Source organism: Macaca mulatta, chromosome 20, assembly GCF_049350105.2.
Source record: "Macaca mulatta isolate MMU2019108-1 chromosome 20, T2T-MMU8v2.0, whole genome shotgun sequence".
Taxonomy (NCBI): Eukaryota; Metazoa; Chordata; class Mammalia; order Primates; family Cercopithecidae; genus Macaca; species Macaca mulatta.
The window spans coordinates 54,125,825-54,148,419 of NC_133425.1; the positions used below are offsets into that span (position 1 = coordinate 54,125,825).

Below are 22,595 nucleotides of genomic sequence, written 5' to 3' on the forward strand. Positions count from 1 at the left end.
GTGTGGTGATGCCATGCCCATCGTGGGAAGCTTTTGGAGTGACAGAATGTTTGGGCAGGGGCTGCTGGTGCTGCTTGGTTTGGGGTGAGGGTGCTAGGAGAGGATGGTCTCCACCCATCTTTCTATTTCCAGTACATGTCACATTATTTTACCAGTGAGAGGAGAGTGTGACAAACATTAAAAGCCTTATGTGCTAATTTCTGCTTAAACCCCTGACTCTGGGACAAAATACAGCTCTCCTCAGCCAGGCGCGGTTGCTCAAGCCTGTAATCCCAGCACTTTGGGAGGCTGAGGCGGGCAGATCACTTGAGGCCAGCAGTTAAAGACCAGCCTGGGCAACATGGTGAAACCCTGTCTCTACTAAAAATACAAAAATTAGCCAGGCGTGGTGGCACGTGCCTGTAATCCCAGCTACTCGGGAGGCTGAAGCAGAAGAATCTCTTGAACACGGGAGGCAGAGGTGGTAGTGAGCGGAGATCATGCCACTGCACTCCAGCCTGGGGGACAGAGTGAGACTCTGTCTCAAAATAAAAAACAAAATACAGCTTTCCAGAAAAAAAAAGCCTTAAAAACAAAACACCCCTGCCCTCCAAATCTCTTGCCTGAGTCACTACATTCCTTCAAAGATAAATGACCTGTTCTTTGCCTTCTCCTAAACATACGATCATGTCTGACAGGGTTAATGATTATACTTCTGCAATCTATAACCAGATATACTTATCCCTAAACTTTGATATGATTTTACACATACTAAATCTTCAACTACATATAACCTAAACTAAAATACCCTGTTACAGCAGCCTCACAAGATTACTCCTGGGCTACAGGCCTCAGTCTATAGTCCTCAGTAAGGCTTCTAAATAAAACTAATTTTAATTATTTAAAAACTTAATATTTTTTCTTTAGTCAACATACCAGTCCTTACATTAATCCTACAGGGTAGGTATTATCTTAGTTTCACAGGTGAGGAGACTAAGCTTCAGGAAAAAGGATCTGCCTTAATAATAGACCAGGCCGGGCGCGATGGCTCACGCCTGTAATCCTAGCACTTTGGGAAGCCGAGGCGGGCGGATTGCCTGAGCTCAGGAGTTCGAGACCAGCCTGGGCAACGCGGTGAAACCCCGACCCTACTAAAAATAAATACAAAAAATGAGCTGGGCGTGGCAGCCTACGCCTGTAGTCCTGTAGTCCCAGCTACTCGGGAGGCTAAGACAGAATTGCTTGAACCCGGGAGGTGGAGGTTGCAGTGAGCCGAGACTGCACCACGCACTCCAGCCTGGGCGACAGATCGAGACTCCGTCTCCCCACCTCCCCAAAAAAGAGAAAAAAAAAAAACACTGAGTGTTGAGCTCCGGCGTTGCTTGGTTTCAAAACCCATTCCTGTAACCTCGTTTATTTATTCACAGCCTCGTTTTCTTAAACTTAACAGCATGCTACTTCCCCAGGTTTAACCACCATTTGTTTTATTCATTTATTTACCCAATAGGTAGATATTGAGTCCTTACTATGTCAGCTAATAAAACCCACCACGTGCTATGCAGTAGATTAAAAAACGAGGATGTACTGGCAAATAAGGGCAGACAGGATCTATTCTAGATCCAGGAGCCCTCTAGGCCACGCTATTCCGAAACACACACGAAAACTGCTCTGAACGCATACCACCAGTAAAACGATTCCATGGCCATCGGTAACAAGGAGTCGAGATCAGGAGGTCGCTGGCCGCCCAGATGCGTCGCTCACCACCGGCCGGCCGCCAGACCCTCGGCTTCCGATCCAGAAACCGTATTTTGTTCCTACACCCAGACCGCAAGAAGCCTCAGCCCTCGGGGACAGACCAAAGGCCAGGGTTGTACCTGGCTCAGAACCAGGCTCCAAGCGGCACGGGACGCTCCTTCTGCACTCTGACCGCGTGAGTGCAATTGGAGATCCTGGACTCAAGATGTTTTCAGTAGGAACGATTCCAGCCAGCGCTAACACCGGCCGGTCTGCAGCGTGGACGCCAAAACAGGCACCACGTGGTTCTGGCGCCGGGGCGGGGCCAGAGACGCCGGAAGTGGCCGCGCGCTCCACGGGCCCACCGGGCGGCGCGCTTTCAGACCATGGCGACCCAGACGAAGCGCCCACGGGTGAGTGGCGGGTGCGGGGTCCAGCCTTCTCCTTCGCGCCTCACCCCTCCTCCGCCCGCAGGGCCATGCGCCTGCGCCCCCTCCGCTCCCTCCCGCGGGTCCCGCGCCCCTCTCCGCTCGTCCCCACCTCCACCCAAAGCCCGTTCTGCGCGCGCGCGTCGCGGTCTCCTGCCGTTCCCAGCGGGCTCTCTGGGGCCGGGCTTGGTCACTGCGCGCACTTATCTCAGGTGGCGGGGCCTGTGGACGGCGGCGACCCGGATGCTGTGGTCGGTTTCCTGAACTGGTGCCGGCGGGTGGGGCTGGAGCTGAGTCCCAAGGTGAGCGAGCGAGCCGGCGGGCGGAGGACCCGCGGCGGGGCGCGGGCTGCCCTGACCAGCCCTCCTCCGGCTCAGGTGGCGGTCAGCCGGCAGGGCACGGTGGCCGGCTACGGCATGGTGGCCCGGGAGAGCGTGCAGGCCGGAGAGCTGCTGTTCGTGGTACCGCGGGCCGCGCTCCTGTCGCAGTACACCTGCTCCATTGGCGGCCTGCTGGAGCGAGGTGGGCACGGCGGCGGGCTAGGGCTCTGGGGCTGGGCGGGGCGGGCCGGCGAGGCCGCGCCGGGGCGCTCACACCTGTGTCTCCCTCAGAGCGAGGCGCGCTGCAGAGCCAGTCGGGCTGGGTGCCACTGCTGCTGGCGCTCCTCCACGAGCTGCAGGCCCCGGCCTCACGCTGGAGGCCGTACTTTGCGCTCTGGCCCGAGCTGGGCCGCTTGGAGCACCCGATGTTCTGGTGAGAACTTTGGGAGGGGTTGGGGAACGCCTGCACCGTAGCCTGCTGCAGGAAGTTTCCCCGCCACCCGCCCCTGCACCAGTCCTGCCCAGTAAAGTGTGTGAAGGGATGAAGGGAACCTGGGTGTGGGTGTCCCTGCAGGCCAGAGGAGCAGCGCCGGTGCCTGCTGCAGGGCACAGGCGTACCTGAGGCCGTGGAGAAGGATTTGGCCAACATCCGCAGCGAGTACCACTCCATCGTGCTGCCCTTCATGGAAGCCCACCCCGATCTCTTCAGCCTCAGGGTTCGCTCCCTAGAACTCTACCATCAGCTCGTGGCCCTTGTGATGGCCTATAGGTCAGTGGGTGGGGCCTCTGAGGACGGAACCCTTTTCTTTAGAACTGTAGAGAGGGACAAAAGGGGAAAAACAATGAAATCCACCCCCAATCCCTTACCCAAGACAGGACCTTAGCCAGGTTCTGTCAATGGCAGCTTTCAGGAACCACTGGAAGAGGAGGAGGATGAAAAGGAGCCCAACTCCCCAGTGATGGTGCCTGCTGCAGACATACTAAACCACTTAGCCAATCACAATGCCAATTTAGAATATTCTGCGGTGAGTGGAGTTCTTATTGGTGCACTAAGCATGATTCAAGCCATTGTGTCTTAGGCTCCATTCTCTTACTAATGCTACAAAATGAGTAGGTGAAATCAGCTCCTCCTGTATGTACTTTTAGTGTGCTTATTACTGTAGAATCATTTGAATGCAAAACATTTTAAAGTCCTCAAAGTAAGTTGGGGTTAACTCTCTGATAAACTATACTACCATCATTTATTTAGTGCTAGAGATTGGGTGGTCTGCATAGCCATGCTTCATTCCCTGCTGGCTGATCACATCAGTGAGCCCAGACTGTGTGTGGCTCTGTGGATAGCAGCCTGCAACAGTGATAGTCTCCGTGTTTTGTAGGGATGAGGACATTCACAGGCCAGAGGTCTAAGATGATCCTAGAACTGGTATAAAGCTGTGTTTTTACCAGCTCTGTTCTATACGGAAAGTTGCCTGAAAAGATGACACATTTATAGGATCGAAAATTAGTTAAGTATGGTTATTTCTTAATCCTTGCCTCCATTTTCCTTTCCCACTTTGATATGCGAAAGTTTCATTCCCCCGCCCCACCCCGCGCCCAGAAGGAGTCTCGCTGTGTCACCCAGGCTGGAGTGCAGTGGCGTGATCTCAGCTCACTACAACTTCCGCCTCCCGGGTTCAAGCAATTCTCCCTGCTTCAACCTCCCAAGTAGCTGGGATTACAGGCTCCCGCCACCATGCCCGGCTAATTTTTGTATTTTTTAGTAGTGACAGTGTTTCGCCATGTTGGCCAGGCTGGTCTTGGAACTCCTGACCTCAGGTGATCCACCCACCTTGGCCTCCCAAAGTGCTGGGATTACAGGTGTGAGCCACCGCACCCGGCCAAAAATTTCATTTTTAAAGCTAGCAACTTTTTAAGTGCTGAAGAGGACTGTGCAGAAATCCACCCACTTAAACATGAAGCTGGCCTTTGAAAGTTAGCCTAACCCTTTTTTGTTTCACAGTTCAGGGTCTAACAGGAACTAAAGGTAGAACTTTGGTAGCTAACAGCATCAGTTCCATGGCTGAACTACACCTGCTAAAGGCTCTTAAGTGGAAGTAATCTTCATGGGGCTGGCCCGTGAAAGGCATGGCCCCAGCTTCTCCCTTTCACCTCAGAATTGTCTTCGGATGGTAGCCACTCAGCCCATTCCTAAAGGCCATGAGATTTTCAACACTTATGGGCAAATGGCTAACTGGCAACTGATTCATATGTACGGTTTTGTTGAACCATATCCTGACAACACAGATGACACAGCTGACATTCAGATGGTGACAGTTCGTGAGGCAGCATTACAGGGTGAGTGTATTGTTAACTCAATATTTGACACTGATGGTGTGTCTATACCCACACCTCAGGTTAAACAGCTTTGCTAAATAGCAGTTGACTTTGTAGACTGGGTGGCAGACTAAAGAAAAAATGAGCCATTGGGTGTACTGAGCCTTTCACATTGCTATTTCATCTACAGGAACAAAAACTGAAGCTGAAAGGCTCCTAGCGTATGAGCGCTGGGATTTCCTATGCAAACTGGAGATGGTAGGGGAAGAAGGTGCCTTTGTGATAGGGAGGGAGGAGGTGCTAACTGAAGAGGAGCTGATCACCACACTAAAGGTAAAGGGCTGAAAATGGCCATTTAATGCTGATAATCTAAGTATTTAAAGCAAAACAGCTAGAAGATGAAATGTGGGGTTTTTAATAAATGCTAAGATGGGTTTAATCTCCTGAATCATTTTGGAAGTACAAAAGTAGTACATCCTAATTAAAGGGCTCTGTGGTTGTTTCTAGGTACTGTGCATGCCTGCTGAGGAGTTCAGAGAGCTTAAAGACCAGGATGGAGGGGGAGATAATAAAAGGGAAGAGGGCAGCCTGACGATCACAAATATTCCCAAGCTCAAAGCATCGTGGAGACAGCTGCTACGAAACAGTGTTCTATTGACCTTACAGACCTATGCCACAGACTTAAAAACTGACCAAGATTTACTCAGTAATAAGGAAGTCTATGCCCAACTCAGCTGGAGGGAACAGCAAGCCTTACAGGTTCGCTATGGTCAGAAGATGATCTTACATCAGTTGTTGGAACTGACACAAGTTGGCAGTTTCCCTGTTCCCTGAAGGAACAGCAATAAGAACTTTTATTCTAAGCTAGTACTCATTGATGTTTGAAAAAGGGAAAATTTGGATCTTTTTCTTATTAAACACCAAGAGGAAAAGTAGCAAACGTGGTGTGCTAGGATAAACTGAGGTAAGGGTGATGTGTTTTAGGATTGAGAACAGCAGACTTGGGAATCACTGCTAATTGTTAAAGCATGTTACAGCTATTTTGTTCTGTTTTAACCAAAGCCAGTGGAAATACGGTAGTAATAGGTCGTCCAGTTGTGTTTCAGCATTTCATAATAGACTTTGGAGGTAGACCCTGGTTTAAATCTAAGTCTAGTTTGAGGAAATCACTTAACCTTTATTTAAAAGACTGGATTTAATAAGCTGTGTAACTGGCACTCAATGATCAGTTACCCGAAGTTCACTCTAGATGGCACAAACCACCCCTCAGGGAATAAATCCTAAGACATCACTCATGGAGGACTTCAATTATTTAATTTTGAACTATTTTGTCCTCTCTGGCTGTAAAACTTGACAGTCATGAAAGGTAAGGCAAATTTTAAGTGGGTTAAGTTTTAAAATACACATTACTCATTTTCTTTAAAAAGAAAAAATACCGAAATACCTGGGGGGTATTAAAACTGGGCATTTTAAATTCTGTTTAACCAGAGAAACCTGCTCCAGCAATTTTCCAGTGTTGAAATAGGAAGAAAAATAGTTTCCTTAAACATGCCAGCTTAGTTAGTGGGAATGACCTATCATTCAGCAAGTAGTTGATGGTCCCCCATGGCCCCAAGGTCTGCAAGGCTGGACTGTCCACTTTTCCTCCTCACCACCAGCACTGGCTGCTGCTACTGAGAAAGGCACAGTGGACTCGTGTGTGTCATGACTTTAATGGTTAGCTACAGTATGCATACACATACAAGAAGTAGGGGAGCTGAAGCCCGGGAAAAGGCTACAAAATACAGCACAGGGACCAATACATTTGCTAAACGTTCAAAACCCTTATAAAAGGGGCTGTATTGGTCCTTTCGACTTTGTCATTATTCAGCTTAGCCTGTATGGCCATTCATTGGGGTAATGGGGAGAACAATTAATGAGATTTGGTTCCCTTTCCTATATTCCCACTGTTTTTAAGTTTCAGAAGAGGGATGTAGGGGGTGGGCTTTAGGCCTGGTCTAGTTTCCCTTTATTATAAAGAGCTGACCCCCATCTCACGCGGCTGAGGTGTGTAATCCCCAAAATAAGTAAGATGGTACAAATGCAGTCAGCTTTGGAATGAGTTTGGGTAGAGAAAAACAGAAACTCATGGGATTCCAATTGTGAGCCCTTCCCATGTTCCCAGACATATCAAATTCTAGCACATCCACATTTTTAATAACTTAGTGATTTTTAAGGTCCCCTGTCCACATTAAAAAAATAAGTTACATAATATTCAAACTGGCATTTGCTATTCTTTGGGACACCAGGAATGTCAGAGGACATGGAGCTATGCCCTCAGACAAGTGCATGGCATCAGCTGCCTCTTTATTACAAGGTACCAGTTTATGTACTTGCCTTGGACACAGCTTGCACAAAGCCAAGAAGTTCCAGACAAAGGTTTTCTCTTTCATGTATTTACACAAGTTCAAAATGATATTCACAGCATCTTCTAAATTTTGGCCAAGAGTCAAAAAAATGCATTTAAACTTTGGAACGTGCCCACATAAGACAGGAGGCTGATCCCAACAGTAGTTGGGGCAGATACCCGCAAACCAAAGGGCTGGGAAAGTCAGGAAGAGCTGAAAGGATTCTTCAGTTTGTGAACTCGGTGCAGTGAGACCTCTAGGCTGACACACGTACAACGGAGATGCAGTTTCATCTAACTGGCACCTGTCCCTTCCATTACTTGCTGGGCCTGCTTCTGTCCCATGCAGCACTGTGCGACCGACTGGAATAACCTGAAGGATGAAGACAGTTACAAATCTGTGATTAAAGAGTAGGCCTAACAATACCCTGCATCTCATTCAACTACTAATCACTGACCCAACCTAGAGACAAATAAGGTTTTCAGTCTCCAGTCTCATTCCTAGACAATTAAAAATTACTTTGAACTCACTTTTCGATTTCTGGGGCACAGTGTACAAATTCATGGTTCCAGAACTTAAACGCTGGGTTTTTAATCAGCTCAATGAAGGTAATAAGAAGACCCCAAGGATGTGGCCTATTTACAATCAACCGTTCCAAGAGAACTCTGGGAAAGGGGAGAAAAGAGCTAGTTAATGCAGAGAAGAATACAAATTCATGATGATTCTTCCATTACCCTTTTTTCTAACTTCTCCCTGATTATTAAACCACAGGCAAAAGTTTTCACCTTTAGTAGTAAAGACAGGTGGATTAATCAATATACTCCAAATGGCATGGGATGGAATACCTGGGTTTGAACCTTGCTCTTAGCCCTAGAAGACTAAGTATTAATGTCAAGTGCAGATAATGGTATCTACCTCAGAACTGTTCAGAATAAGGGGTGATGGGGGAGAGGAAGCCACATAAAGCCCAGAGTACATGGCACACGAAGTTAGTACAAAAAGTAATTTCCAGAATAAGCTCCCAGGCCAGGCATAGTGGCTCATGCCTGTAATCCCAGCACTTTGGGAGGCTGAGGCAGGTGGATCATCTGAGGTCAGGAGTTCAAGACCAACCTGGCCAACATAGTGAAACCACGTCTCTGCTACAAATACAAAAATTAGGCATGGTGGCACATGCCTGTAATCCCAGCAGTCGGAGGCTGAGGCAGGAGAATCACTTGAACCTGGTAGGTGGGAAGTTGTGGTGGGCCGAGATCATGCCACTATACTCCAGCCTAGGCGACAGAGACTCTGTCTCAAATAAATAAGCAAGCAAGCAAGCTCTCAATGAAAAGTAAGGAAATAGAAAATAATAATTCTAACACTGCAGGCTGGACGCGGTGGCTCACGCCTGTAATCCCAGCACTCTGGGAGGCTGAGACGGGTGGATCACAAGGTCAGGAATTCAAGACCAGCCTGGCCAAGATGGTGAAACCCCGTCTCTACTAAAAATGCAACAAATTAACCAGGCGTGGTGGCAGGTGCCTATAATCCCAGCTACTCAGGAGGCTGAGGCAGAGAATTGCTTGAACCCAGGAGGAAGAGGTTGTAGAGAGCCGACATTGAGGCACTGCACTCCAGCCTGGGCGACAAAGCGAGACTGTCTCAAAAGAATTCTAACATTGCTAGTGCATGTGTAAATTGGTAAAATTTTTCTGAATGCCAGTATTGGCTTTTATATCCTTTCACATACCAACTGTACATGAAGCATAACAAAGATTACAAGCCCAAGGAGACTTACTGCAGCTTTATATAAACAAAATGGATCATCATCATCTAAGCATCCAATAAGATATTAAATTTTAGTACACAAAGGAATACCATATTTAGCATCATAGGTATTAGGCAAATGAGCAAGTTTTAAGAGTCTAGTCCAATTTTTAAAGTGTGTGTGTGTGTGTGTGTATATATATATCACAATCTCTCTAATGCTATATATAGTCTAGGCAATCCGGCAACAGATTCCTAACTATTGTTATTTCCTGTTATTGCTACTGCTTTCAACCCAGAGGTAATGAGGAAAAGTCCAAGGTCCTTAACACAGTCTTCCATAGGCATGCATGATTTAGGACTGGTTATCACCACCAACTCAGAGAAACTCCTGACCTTTAATCAAAATGTGCCTTGTGGTGTAAACTACTTTTCATTTAAGCCATGATTACGATTTATAATTCTCTACTTGTGATACATGTTCATCAGAATGAGTATTAGGAGGGCAGCAACCATCCCCATTTTGCTCACAATTGTATCCCACACTTAACACATTATTGGACATGTAAAAGATTTTCACTGAAGGCCAGGTGCAGTGGCTCACACCTGTAATGCCAGCATTTTGGGAGGCTGAGGTGGGCGGATCACTTGAGGTCAGAAGTTCAAGACCAGCCTGGCCAACATGGTGAAACCCCGTCTCTACTAAAATACAAAAATTAGCTGGGCATGGTGGCGGGTGCCTGGAATCCCAGCTACTTGAGAGGCTAAGGCACGAGAAAGGTTGAACCTGGGAGGTGGAGGTTGCATTGAGCCAAGATCGCACCATTGCATTCCAGACTCAGTGACAGAGCAACACTCCATCTCCCAAAAAAACAAAAACACCCAAACCAACCAAACAATAGATTTTCACTGAACACTGAAAGCATAGAGAATTTAAAAAAAAAAAAAAGAATTTAAGATGAAAGGAAGAAAACCCTTTTGAAGCATTTAAAAAATAAGCTGCTTTCTTACCTTGTGATCTGTTCTTGGATGGCTTCCGTATTGGCCTCTGCAAAAAGGTACAGCATGGTGCAACTGAAGTAGTGAGTGTGGCTATTTGGGTACCGGAGCTGATTTGCAATTGCATTCAAAAAGAGATAGCGACCTAGAAATTAAGAAACCTTGACTTAGGACTTAGTCTGAAAGGCCAACATGGGAAAACAGTTCTAACTGGCTAGGGTTTGGGTTTCTGACAGAGGCTTTCAAATTAATCTTTGGTTTAAAGCAGTGGTTCTCGGGACCCCGAAGAGTTCTCATTTCTGTGAGTTTTATTTCAGTATTTTCCACATTAGAAATTAGGTTTTTTTAAATATTCATTTTTAAAAACAGACCCACTATATGCTAATATAAGTAACATGAACTATTTTCTGGTGACACTCATCACTACGTTTTTCTACATTTTGCAGATCTCTAAGTCTTGCTTAATAAAAGACAACTGGATTTTCATTTCTGCTTCTGTGTTCAACTTGTTACAGTATATTTCATGTAACCTCTGAGAAATTCAACTGTACACATGACAGAATAGACCCAAAAATGTAAATGTTGTTTTATGATGAAAACAGTTTTGGGCCGGGCGGGGTGGCTCACGCCTGTAATCCCAGCACTTTGGGAGGCTGAGCCAAGTGGATCACTTGAGATGAGGGGCTCAAGAACAGCCTGACCAACATGGTGAAACCCCATCTCTACTAAAAATACAGAAAATAAGCTGGGCGTGATGGCACGTGCCTGTAATCCCAGCTCCTCGGGGCTGAGGCAGGAGAATCGCTTGAACCCAGGAGGCGGAAGTTGTGGTGAGCCGATATTTAGCCACTGCCTTCCAGCCTGGGTAACACAGCAAGACTCTATTGCTTTAAAAAACGGTTTTTGACCTCACAGCCCTCCTAAAAAGGTCTTGACACCCTAAGGGTACCCAGCACATTTTGAGAACCATTAATCTAAACTACATCGGAGTAAGTATTATCTTAATTTGGTTTGGTTGTCTGCCTCTGCTTGACATTACTCGTGTTTGTGAGTCTATCACAGTGACACGTTTCTCTAAAGGCTTCCGTCCTTTCATTGCCGAGCTCTGGACGTGATGGTATTCAATTTTGTTATATCTTGAGTGAAGCTGTCTTAAATCCATCCCACATACAGGCATGCAGCATATATGCAACAATAATGTATCTCTCAAGAATCAATAAGCAAAGTTAAAGAGTAGTGTCCCCCTAAAATATATGTATGCAAAAACTGGACAGGACTGCACAACTAGTTAGCACCTAACTGGGGTCTCTATTATATAAGATACACATAGAGGACCAAAAGAAATGTAGCCTCAAGCGGAAAAGCTGCAACCTGCAACAGGAGTTATACTGTGAGCTTTTTGCAGAACAGGAGAGTCCTATTTATTAATCTTTATACATGAACATTTAACAAGATACCTGCCAAACAGGCACCAATAAAAATGCTATTATATAAGGCAGCCTAACAAAACAATGTAACAAGAGCCTATGTTTAAAGGGACTTTAAGTTTATTTTCACACTGAAAAACTTCAGTCACATACACCAAAACTGATACTGCATGATTCTGGATAATTCTTTCCTTTATGCTTTTTTGTATTTTCTGCACTGAGCAGATAATGTCCAATTAAAGATAAAATAATCAGCCAGACCTGTAAATAAATATACTGACAGAACATTCCTTCAACTATTGTGGCTTGAAGGATTTTTACATTTTTGTGATCAGACTGTAGCAAAAAGCACAGAGAACTCTACTCTGAAAACTGGCAGGCTTCACTCACCCTCAGTGTCCAAGTCCACAGCCAAATTCTGGAAGATATCCATGTGTGCTGAGTGAGTGATGGTGCTCATTGAAGGCGTGCTGCCCTTGTTGTGGATGTGTGCAATGGCCTGAGTCCCGACATAGAGCACCAGTGCATTGATAAGCTGGAGGTTGTAGCGATTCCCAGGTTCATTGGATACCTTAAAATGAGCAAAACAGAACTCTTTATGCTTACTCCTGCAGAGGACCAATTCTAGCACCAGTATTTCTAAACCCTTCTTACACCTTCATGGAAAGGCTGAACATTCACGGTGATTCACTTGCTCGAATTTTTGAGATTATTTAACAAATACACAGATGCTCCAAAGGTGGTTGTATCAGTAAGAGAAATGTGATTTCCCTCAGAAAGCCAAAGCTTCTATCACTGTACTCAAGGCACAACTCTAAAGTTTATAAAATCAAAATATGCACTGTGTCAATTAAAGATTTGGAGAGAAAGTTGTAGTTGCATGGCATATACAGATTGTAAATATATATCTTTCCAAATACCCTACAGAGAAATGTAAATCAGCATCCACATATTCAGAAAAACCCTGGAAGTACCAACAGCTAATGACTGTCAGTGGTCTACTCTTATAGGGCTGTCTCGTCCAAAGCTGTAGCAAAATATCACTGATGAAATGAACTAGTAAAATACATAAATCCAGTTAACCTCACCCAACTGATGGAAATGACAATAAAAGACTAACTCCCAAATGGACCACACACAGAACCATACGTAGAAAGTGCTTTCTATGGAAGACATAGCTGAGTTTTAAGCCAAACCAATTAACCTGTAGGTTGCTGCGCAGATCAGACAGAAAAGTGACTGGTGATCGAGTTTTAAGATAGGAATCCAAATCCTTTTTGAACTGAGGTGGCATTACTCCAGTGAAATTGGTGAGAATCCGGGGAGCAATGTTAATTTCACTCAACATGTCCACCTGCCACAGATAAAATGCAAGAATCACAAGCAGAGTCATTTTTATTAGTAAATTACATCTATGCTAAAAAGTGATGGGACTGTTTTTCTAAAACTAGATACACTATAAATGCCTTGAAGGGCACAGCTGCCACATTTTATTACTTTAATCAGTCTTTCTTTCTTTAGAAGAATCTTGGTACAAAATGATAAAAATTTCTCACTCCATAATGTTTTTCCTTTCCAGAAGCAAGATACCTTTTGGGCAAAGGTCTAATTTGCACAACTGACTGACTTTTCCTGGACTTGGATTTCAAAATAATAATCCAGAATAACATTCCTCACTCACCAAGAGTCTTTGAAAAGAAGCCCCAGCAAGACAAGACATCACACTTACTCCTTTTTAAAAAAAAAAAAAAAAAAATGAAGCCGGGCGTGGTGGCTTACGCCTGTAATCCCAGCACTTTGGGAGGCTGAGGCGGGTGGATCACCTGAGGTTCAGAGTTCGAGACCACCCTGACCAACATGGAGAAACCCCGTCTCTACTAAAAATACAAAATTAGCTGGGTGTGGTGCCTGTAATCCCAGCTGCTCGGGAGGCTGAGGCAGGAGAATCGCTTGAACCCAGGAGGCAGAGGTTGCAGTGAGCCGGAGATCGTGCCATTGCACTCCAGCCTGGGCAACGAGCGAAACTCTGTCTCAAAACAAAAACAAACAAACAAATGCATGTGACAGAGTAGAGACTACATTTAAACTATAGCTGGGCTCTTCTAGTGGTGTGCACCTCTAGTCCCAGCTACTCTGGAGGCTGAGGCAGGAGGACAGCTTGAGCATAGGAGCCTGAGGCTGAAGTGCACTATGTTCGCACCTGTGAATAGTCACTGCCCTTCAGTCTGGGCAACACAGTGAGAACCCCCTCTCTTAAACAAACTAACTATAGTAGCCATGTCAGGGTGTTGAGATTTTAAGTGGTCCTCTCTCTCCTTTATTCCAATGACTTAAAAAAATACAGTGGGTTCTCCATACCCTTAGGTTCCATATCCAATTAACCTCAAATAGAAAATATGGAGGATGAAGGTAGAGGCAGATGATGGGGTCAATAAAAAATAATACAACAATAAAGGCCGGGTGTGGTGGCTCATGCCTGTAATCCCAGCACTCTGGGAGGTCAGAGCAGGCAGATCATGAGGGCAGGAGTTTGAGACCAGCCTAGCCAACTAGTGAAACCCCGTACTACTAAAACTACAAAAAAAATTAGCCAGGCATGGTGGCGGGCACCTATAGTACCAGCTGCTTGGGAGGCTGAGGCAGGAAAATCACTGGACCCAAGGAGGCAGAGGTTGCAGTGAGCCGAGATTGCGCCACTGCACTTCAGCCTGGGCAAAAGAGCAAGACTCCGTCTCAAAATAAATAAATAAATAAATAAATAATAAAATAATACAATTAAAAAACACAAATTTTAGTAAGTTACTAATATAGTTTAAAATAGTTATTTCCATAATAGCATTACACTACATTAGGTATCATAAGCAATACAGATGTCATTTAAGGGGATACGCAAAGGTTATATGCCACACTTTACATACGAGACTTAAGCTTACTTAAAATTCGATGTCCCAGTGGGTCCTAGAACCAATCCTCCAAGAACAGCAAGGGACCAAGGAACAACTCGCACAAACACACAGATACACAAAACTGTGAAATATGGAGACTATGGCAGGGCGTGGTGGCTCACGCCTGTAATCCCAGCATTTTAGGAGGCCAAGGCAGGCAGATCACTTGAGGTCAGGAGCTTGAAACCAACCTGGCTAACAAGGCGAAACCCCATATCTACTAAACACATACAAAAATTAGCCAGGTGTGGTGGCGCAATCCCAGCTACTTGGGAGGCTGAGGCGGGAGAATAGCTTGAACCAGCGAAGGGGAGGTTGCAGTGAGCCAAGATTGCACCACTGCACTCCAGCCTGGGTCACAGAGTAAGACTGCCTCAAAAACAGAAAAAGATTACAAAGGTCTGTTTGTTCTGCAATTCTTTGCCATGGGGGGCACACCCAGCAAATGACTGCCCAAACACCTAAGCTGGGGTTCTGTAAATAGAGCTAAATTTAATATCAAAATTTTTTTTTTTTGAGACGGAGTCTCGCTCTGTCGCCCAGGCTGGAGTGCAGTGGCCGGATCTCAGCTCATTGCAAGCTCCGCCTCCTGGGTTTACGCCATTCTCCTGCCTCAGCCTCCCGAGTAGCTAGGACTACAGGCGCCCGCCACCTCGCCCGGCTAGTTTTTTGTATTTTTTTAGTAGAGACGGGGTTTCACCGTGTTAGCCAGGATGGTCTCGATCTCCTGACCTCGTGATCCGCCCGTCTCGGCCTCCCAAAGTGCTGGGATTACAGGCTTGAGCCACCGCGCCCGGCCGATTAATATCAAAATTAATATGAAAACTAGCAACTAGAAAAAGACTGTGAATCAACCTTCACCAGCAACAGCAATAGCAACAATATCATACCCTGTATCAGGCTTAATAACATGATTATTTCCTTTAAAGAGTACCCTTAACAGTATGCATGTTATGTGGGTAGGGAAGTGCGGAACAGTCTACTTATCAGAGAAAGGACTGAAATACTAAGACACAAGTTTTCCTTTAACTAGTTAGAACCTTACCTTTAGATTAGGAGTGAATGGGTCGGGGAGCCTCATGTTTCGTGGAAAGGCACTCAGGATCAAATTTCTTAACTGGATACAATTAGGTGGGATCACATCACAGAACCCATAATGGTAATCACAAAGGAACTCTGGGAAATCATGCAAAAGAACCAGCAGCACTCTTAAAGTGCCCTATTTTTAAAAAACAAGAAAAATATTTCCACACTAAGTAAGGAAAATGGAGTAACATTTTCCTATTACAACGTTAAGCTCCCCCCCACCCCCACAAAAAGAATAAAGTATACTTTAGTAACATTTCTTAAAAAGTTTTAGGCTTTAATTAACATTATCACAGACAATTTATCAAATATTTCCATTTACGTATGACGAAAAACTAGGCATCAGGAGTTTACAGGCTGAAATGAATATGCTAGAAGAGGAGGCTGGACAAAAAACAAAGATAACAATGATGTAATAAGCATCTTCAGAAGCTTCAAAAAAAAAAAAAAAAAAAAAAAAGAACTAACGAAAATCAAAGCAGAGTAAAAGCGTATAATAAATTTTTTAAAGTACCAAAAGGGAGAAAATCAAAGCCCAAGATAGTTATTAGAAAAAATAAATTGATAAACCCTAACCAAGACTGACAGAGAAAACACAAAAATTAATGTGAGAAGTGACACATTACAGATCCTACAGTCATAAAAAATAGTTTCAGAACATTAAATGATTTTATGCTCATAAATCTGACAATTCAGATAGGTGGAAAATAGAACACCTTAGCATGTTGAGACACGCAAAGATTTCCTACACAAGTCACAAAAAGCAACTTTTAATAAAAGTTTAAAAATCTGCAATTTTGACTACAATAAATTTTAAAGCTTCCGATCCTCAAAAGACACCTACCCTTTAAGGGAGTAAAAGGGCAAGCTGTGAGAATGGGAGATGTCTGAATATACAGTAACAAAGGGCTTGCATTTAAAACATATAAAGAATTATTTAATAAATAAAAATACAAACAAGAGCCAAGACTGGAAGAGGAGCACCACAAAAAGGTGATATCCATGGCTGATCTACACATGAAAACCTCATTAAGAAATCATCAAGGAGGCTGGGTGCAGTGGCTCAGGCCTGTAATCCCAGCACTTCAGGAGGCTGAGGCGGACCGATCACTTAAGGTCAGGAGTTTGAGACGAGCATAGCCAACGTGATGAGACCCCATGTCTACTAAAAATACAAAAAATTAGCCAAGCGTGGTGGCACATGCCTGTAGTCTCCGCTACTAGGGAGGCTGAGGAACAAGAATCACTTGAACCTGGGAGGCGGAGGTTGCAGTAAGCTGAGATCACGCCACTGCACTCCAGCCTGGGTTTCGGAGTAAGACTGTCTCCCCCCCCAAAAAAAGGAGATAAATCACCAAGGAAATTAAATCCACAATGAGATCTCACAATACAACTGCCAAAATGGCTAAAATGAAAAACAGACAATACCAGATATGGCAAGATGTGGGAAAAAGAGTAACTCCTCTGTGCTGTTTAAAAGTGTAAACTGATACAAACACTTTGTAAAACTGTAGTATCTTCTAAAGTTGAACATACAAACACTGTACAATCTGGGTGCTGATTATGCAAGTACACTTGGTTTTTACACTTTTCTGAATGTATGTCTTGCCTTAAAGGCTTAATAAAAATAAGGCCTCAGATTCCTAAAGTGTATTTTTAAGATCTCAGTTATTTTAATTTGTAATAAATACAAGTTAATTACCTTGTAGAGGATTTGCATAGGTTTGGTGAGTTCCACATTTCTAAGGAAAGGCGCTAAATATTTGAATAAATCAATCAGTAGCTGTGCATACATAGGCCACCCCTGAAAGAAAGAAATGTATGAGTCATAATTATACTCAGCTGTTTTTCAGCCACTACAAGTTGCCCAAGCAGCTACACTGACTTAACTTCTTAACTTAACAGAGGAAGTATCTCTACTAAAGATCAGCATTAAAGGCCAGGCACAATGGCTCACGCCTGTAATCCCAGCATTCTGGGAGGCTGAGTGCCGCTGGATCACCTGAAGTCAGGAGTTCGCGACCAGCCTGGCCAACATGTTGAAACCCTGTCTCTACTAAAAATACAAAAAATTAGCCAGGCGTGGTGCTGGTCACCTGTAATCCCAGCTACTCCAGAGGCTAAGGCATGAGAATTACTTCAACCTGGGAGGCAGAGGTTGCAGTGAGCCGAGGTCGCGGCACTGCACTCCAGCCTGGACAACAAGAGCAAAACTCCGTCTCAAAAAAAAAGAAAAGAAAAAAGACTGGCATTAAAAAGATTAAAAAGGACCAAGTTATTACAGAGATAGTGGGAAATAATATTTGAAACAAACTGGCTCCAGAGATTTCAAGACATAATGGTCCCTGTGTACCTGCAGCAAAATTTAAAAATTTAAAGAGGAAACTTCTGATAGAACACAAAACAGTCAACTGCAGAAACTGACAACTAGAAATGTGTTTTCTTAATTCCTTATTAAGTCTCGGCCATTTCTTTTCCCTCTTTCAACTCCTCAACTCTTTGCAAATAACCTTGTTGAGTCCACAACATGAATTCTCTATTTTCAGCCAAAGTCGGCCTGCTCACCCTCCCCCAACTATACCAATTATGTTCAATTAATTCCTGGATAATTGTATTTAATATGTTGTGTTTCTGTCTCCTAGAATACCCTTCTCCACCAAACAAAACCAACTTCATTTAAGAGCTATTTCACCTTCTTTGTCAAGTTCACTCCATTACATAGCAGTCACATTTCTTCTGATCTGAGGGGCCAAAAAATGGTACTTTCTGCAGTACTCATTTGCCAATTTAATTCCAAGATGGGAGGAAAAGAACTTCTCATGTTAACTGTGTTGTATTACCAATTAGATAAAGAACTTTTAAATAGAACTGGATCATAATCCTTCAAAATAACATAGCCCAGTAGTCCTCAACCTTAGTTTGAGAGCCTTCCACATTTAAAGTGAGAGTCTAAAATCAACAAGCTCCAGAGCCCTATTACCCAGAGATTTATTCAGATATTTATGAGGGCACACATGGATTTCAACTTTAAAAACAACACCCCTACCACCCCAAAAAACCCCTTAACTGACAAATATGTAAAATAAATCATTCCTGTGTATAAAGAAGCAAAACATTTTAAAAGAAAGGAAAAAACAATTTTAAAAAACTTGAGAGACTGACACAGGGGGCCCACAACCTTGAAGCAGCAACACCTAATCACTGAAGAATGGCTTTCAGGCAGAGACAGTCAAGTACTTGACTTGAGTGAACACTTAATAGAATTCCCAACTAAGTTTGGAAGAAGTACAATTACTACTAAATGACTAACAGAAATCTATAGGCAATGCTAATAAATAAGCCCAGGTAGTCATAGTCTTCATGTACAGGAGATAAACTGCAGCCACACCTTCTGCTGTGGCGTATGTGCCAGCATTCTTGCAATAAATATCCGATGAGAAATCAGTTCAAGCCAGGCATATACAAAGCCAGGAGCTTTGGTAGGCCTCAAGATGTGGAATGTATTGCTGAAAGAAGAAAAACCTTAGTCAGAAGCGCAGTCCAACTTAAATACAGTGAACAGCACATGAATGTAGGCTCAAAATGCTCAAGGGTTCTACTCCCCAAATTTTACTACATTAATCCAGCAAACCTTAACACAAAATTTCAAACGCAATTCTCACCAGAAAGCTGTAAGTGTCTGGAAATTAATGGTTTCCAACACATGCTCAGGTGCATTGAGTTCCAAGAGAAGCATGATAAAAATTCGATGGTAGGGAAGCTGCTGAAATTCACTCTGACGAACATCATGATCCTGAAGGAGAACTCCCACTACTATACCAAGGACCTATATAAAACACAAATTAGAGCTTGTAAATCATTCGGATAATTCACTTACCACTTTGATGTCATGCTTTTTAAACTCTGCATTCTTAAACCCAACATTAAAAGAAAGCATATATACAATTTGAATACAAAATTACATGCTGGCAACCGATGGGGCCATAAATTGGTCTGACTCCACCTTCAGTGTTTCTTTGAATTTCAACATCCTTGGACCACACCTGAATATTCTCTACAAACGCCCAATGGTTTTTCTTCAGCTCTAGAAATCAGCAAGGCCCCCTTACATTTCACCATGTTAAACACAATATAACAATCTAATTTGTCTGGTCTGACATGAAGTTGACATGTGGCAATGATTTACACTTATCTTGGCATTTAGTAGGCAGGGGCCAGGAAAGCTGTTAGGCTGCAGAGATCTCATTCCACTTGACTTGCCCACTGAACAGTGAGGGGCTTGAAGAACACATCTCTAATTTCCCAAATCCAAAATCAAAATCCATTTTTACACGTATTTTTGCACTGCTTTAATATTCAGATTTCCAAGAACTCCACTGTGTAAATAAGCCAATGGCTAATGTCACTCACGTACTTGAGTTGCCAATCTATCAGCAGGGGAAACTTCTAGCCACCCACTCACAGTGATTCTGTGTATGGGGCAAATTCATACTGTAGTCACTACCAAGCATTAACATACTGAAATACATTATGATCTCTTTTTGTGTTTCTATTAAGGCACTATATTCTGTTTCTAAGACAGAGCGGATATGTTTACATATTATCTACAAATTTAATTTCAGGACAGAAAAGAGGAGTTAACAAAATGTTTTGGGGAAGGGTTGGCCTCAATAGGGTTAAGAACCACTGATGTGGCCAGGCATGGTGGCTCATGCCTGTAATCCCAGCACTTTGGGAAGCTGAGGTAGGCAGATCACTTGAGGGACTCAAATAGGGTTAAGAACCACTGATGTGACCCGGCTCGGTGGTTCACACCTGTAATCCCAGCACTTTGGGAGGCCGAGGCTGGCAGATCACGAGGTCGGGAGATCAAGATCATCCTGGCTAACACGGTGAAACCCTGTCTCTACTAAAAATACAGAAAATTAGCAGGGCGCAGTGGTGGACGCCTGTAATCCCAGCTGCACGGGAGGCTGAGGCAGGAGAATGGTGTGAACCTGGGAGGCAGAGTTTGCAGTGAGCCGAGATTGCGCCACTGCACTGCAACCTGGGTGACAGAATGAGACTCCGTCTCAAAAAACATAAAACAAACAAAACAAAAAATACAAAAAAATTAGCCGGGCATGGTAGTGAGTGCCTGTAGTCTCAGCTACTCACGAGGCTGAGGCAGGAGAATGGTGTAGAGAGGAGGTAGATACAAATCTAGGAGGCAGAGTTTGCAGTGAGCCAAGATCGCACCACTGCACTCCAGCCTGGGCGACAGAGTGAGACTCCGTCTCAAAAAAAAAGAAAAAAAGAAACCACTGATGTGGCCGGGCATGGTGGTTCATCCCCATAATCCTAGCACTCTGGGAAGCCAAGGCAGGTGGATCACTCGAGGCCAAGAGTTTGAGACCCGCTTGGGCAACATGGTGAGACCCTGTCTCTACTAAAAATAGAAAAGCTCCAGGCATCGTGGCTCATGCCTGTATTCCCAGCTACTTGGGAGGCACTCCAGCCTGGGTGACAGAGTGAGACTCTTTTTAAAAAAAAAAAAAAAAAAAAAATCCCACTGATGTAGACCAAGACTAAGGCAAGAAAGGGTTTCAGACCTTGTTCAGCAGATTAATCTTTGTGACAGTGTTGGTGGCCTCCCCTGAGTGTTTCACGAGCAGTGCAATGAGTCGAACAAAGGCATCCAGGTTGTGATAGCACTTGGCTCGGATCATGGTGGGATTAGCAGCAGGATTGTGCTGCTGCTCAGCCTGAGCACGGTAACTGATTTCAACACACATTTCAGTACACAGACGAAAGAACCTTGTTATGAGATCATCAGTCTTCAGTATTCCTTGCTGGTGCATCTACCACAGGAACAAAAAATAAAGACACAATGAGATAACACACACAAATAAACTTGATATACCTTTAATTTTCATGCTTAAGAGATATTCTCATTTGTTCCTACTGTCATATTTCTAATTCTTACATTGTAATAAATGTATTATCAGAATTATTTTCCCATTAAGGTGCCATGACACAATTCCTCCAGTTTTAAGTTTAATGTAGAACAGGGAAGATGGAAACTGACAGATTATCATGGCAATTTTGAACAGTATGTCCCCACCAAATAATGTGGAAAATTAACCATGCAAATAAAACCAACTGTTCGTAACTTTAAGTCACATTAAGACATTGTGGACTCCAAAGAGGAGACTAAATTGCATGTATTTTACTTTCTCACAGAATTTAAGGTAATTTACTTCTCAAGGATTTGAAGATAATTTCCTCAAACTGACTTAATAACAAAGCTTTTAAAACTCCAACAAGCTACCCCCAGAAAAATCAATAATTTGTACAATAGGTAAGTACCAAATGGAAATACACACAAATCTGATCTAGGTATTTTAATGTAATAAAATGTTATACTAAGTTAAAATAATGTGGGAAACACAAGTTTATTTAAAAGAAAGGAAAAATTAGAAACTATATGACATATGAACTAGAAGTGAAGCACAGCGGGAATGTTATTTGGCTAGTTCCCCTCACTCCTTTAAAACAAACAAACAAAAAAGACAACAGTGAAATATGCATTAAGGCTACAGAGGAAGAACAGGTCAGTACTTACTAAACAGAGAAACCAAGTTCAGAAAAAAAAACTTCAAGGTTACCTTGAAATTTCTGAAACAACTGTCCCTGATAAGCAATAAAGACAACTGAATTGGTTAGACTATGATAATACTGCACCCTACTAGGACAGAATGCCAGCATGGCAAAGGGACTTTGTCTACATTGGTATCTGTAAAACTAAAAGTGACTGAGGAATAAGGACAGAGTACTATGGTCAAGTAGGAGCACAAGAAGGAAAGAATTTTCAGAAGGACACAAAACAGCACAGAAAAGTATAATACACTATCGTTTTCAAGAGAAAGATGAAATGAGAGCAAATAAGCCAGCAGGAAGGGCTGAGACAGGTGCCACATCCATACCCATGAAATAGTAATGATCGGAAAGACCAATGGATTCCAATTTTTTCCATTCAAATTACAAATCAGACTATAAACATGCAGTAATAATTTTTCAGTAGGGTATGCTTTGTAATTCCCTGGATTCTTTTAGGGGAGAAGTATACTCAGTATGATTTACTAAGTAACATTCATTTTGAAAAGTAAACCTAGGCCGGGCGCGGTGGCTCAAGCCTGTAATCCCAGCACTTTGGGAGGCCGAGACGGGCGGATCACGAGGTCAGGAG

The 22,595-nt window shown here is 43.7% G+C and overlaps 2 protein-coding genes across 18 annotated transcripts in view; one reads left to right on the forward strand and one right to left on the reverse strand.

The window, feature by feature from the left end:
• Nucleotides 1–2,094: 2,094 nt before the first annotated feature.
• Nucleotides 2,095–7,025, forward strand: SETD6 (SET domain containing 6, protein lysine methyltransferase). Of its 4 annotated transcripts, none has more exons than XM_077986340.1 (9): nt 2,095–2,126; nt 2,354–2,443; nt 2,519–2,663; nt 2,753–2,894; nt 3,036–3,234; nt 3,373–3,486; nt 4,615–4,795; nt 4,965–5,107; nt 5,282–7,025. In XM_077986340.1, the coding sequence occupies exons 1-9, from the start codon at nt 2,100–2,102 to the stop codon at nt 5,606–5,608; spliced, it is 1,368 nt and encodes a 455-aa protein (XP_077842466.1). In that variant the 5' UTR covers nt 2,095–2,099; the 3' UTR covers nt 5,609–7,025. The 4 variants fall into 4 exon arrangements, with proteins under 4 accessions (XP_077842466.1, XP_001102235.2, XP_077842465.1 ...); XM_001102235.5 differs by having other exon boundaries at nt 3,036–3,230; nt 3,366–3,486; XM_077986339.1 differs by having other exon boundaries at nt 2,354–2,663.
• Nucleotides 7,026–7,193: 168 nt separating this feature from the next.
• Nucleotides 7,194–22,595, reverse strand: part of CNOT1 (CCR4-NOT transcription complex subunit 1) — a 111,417-nt gene continuing 96,015 nt past the window's right edge. For all 14 annotated transcript variants that reach the window (XM_077986303.1, XM_077986302.1, XM_077986300.1 and 11 more), the window contains exons 40-49: nt 20,959–21,207; nt 19,030–19,193; nt 18,756–18,873; nt 17,070–17,171; nt 15,327–15,500; nt 12,541–12,690; nt 11,727–11,907; nt 9,922–10,054; nt 7,692–7,826; nt 7,194–7,533 (exon numbers count right to left, since the gene is read on the reverse strand). In XM_077986303.1, coding sequence (XP_077842429.1) covers nt 7,455–7,533; nt 7,692–7,826; nt 9,922–10,054; nt 11,727–11,907; nt 12,541–12,690; nt 15,327–15,500; nt 17,070–17,171; nt 18,756–18,873; nt 19,030–19,193; nt 20,959–21,207 — 1,485 coding nt within the window. In that variant the 3' untranslated portion in view covers nt 7,194–7,454. The remainder of the gene's footprint in view (nt 7,534–7,691; nt 7,827–9,921; nt 10,055–11,726; nt 11,908–12,540; nt 12,691–15,326; nt 15,501–17,069; nt 17,172–18,755; nt 18,874–19,029; nt 19,194–20,958; nt 21,208–22,595) is intronic.

Bases quoted from the DNA above. Each gene is read 5' to 3' on its own strand.
- SETD6 (XM_001102146.5), top strand. From the start codon at position 2,100: ATGGCGACCCAGACGAAGCGCCCACGG. The intron at 2,127-2,353 runs GTGAGTGGCGGG...CACTTATCTCAG, and splicing joins CCCAGACGAAGCGCCCACGG to GTGGCGGGGCCTGTGGACGG. The intron at 3,487-4,614 runs GTGAGTGGAGTT...CTTTCACCTCAG, and splicing joins CCAATTTAGAATATTCTGCG to AATTGTCTTCGGATGGTAGC.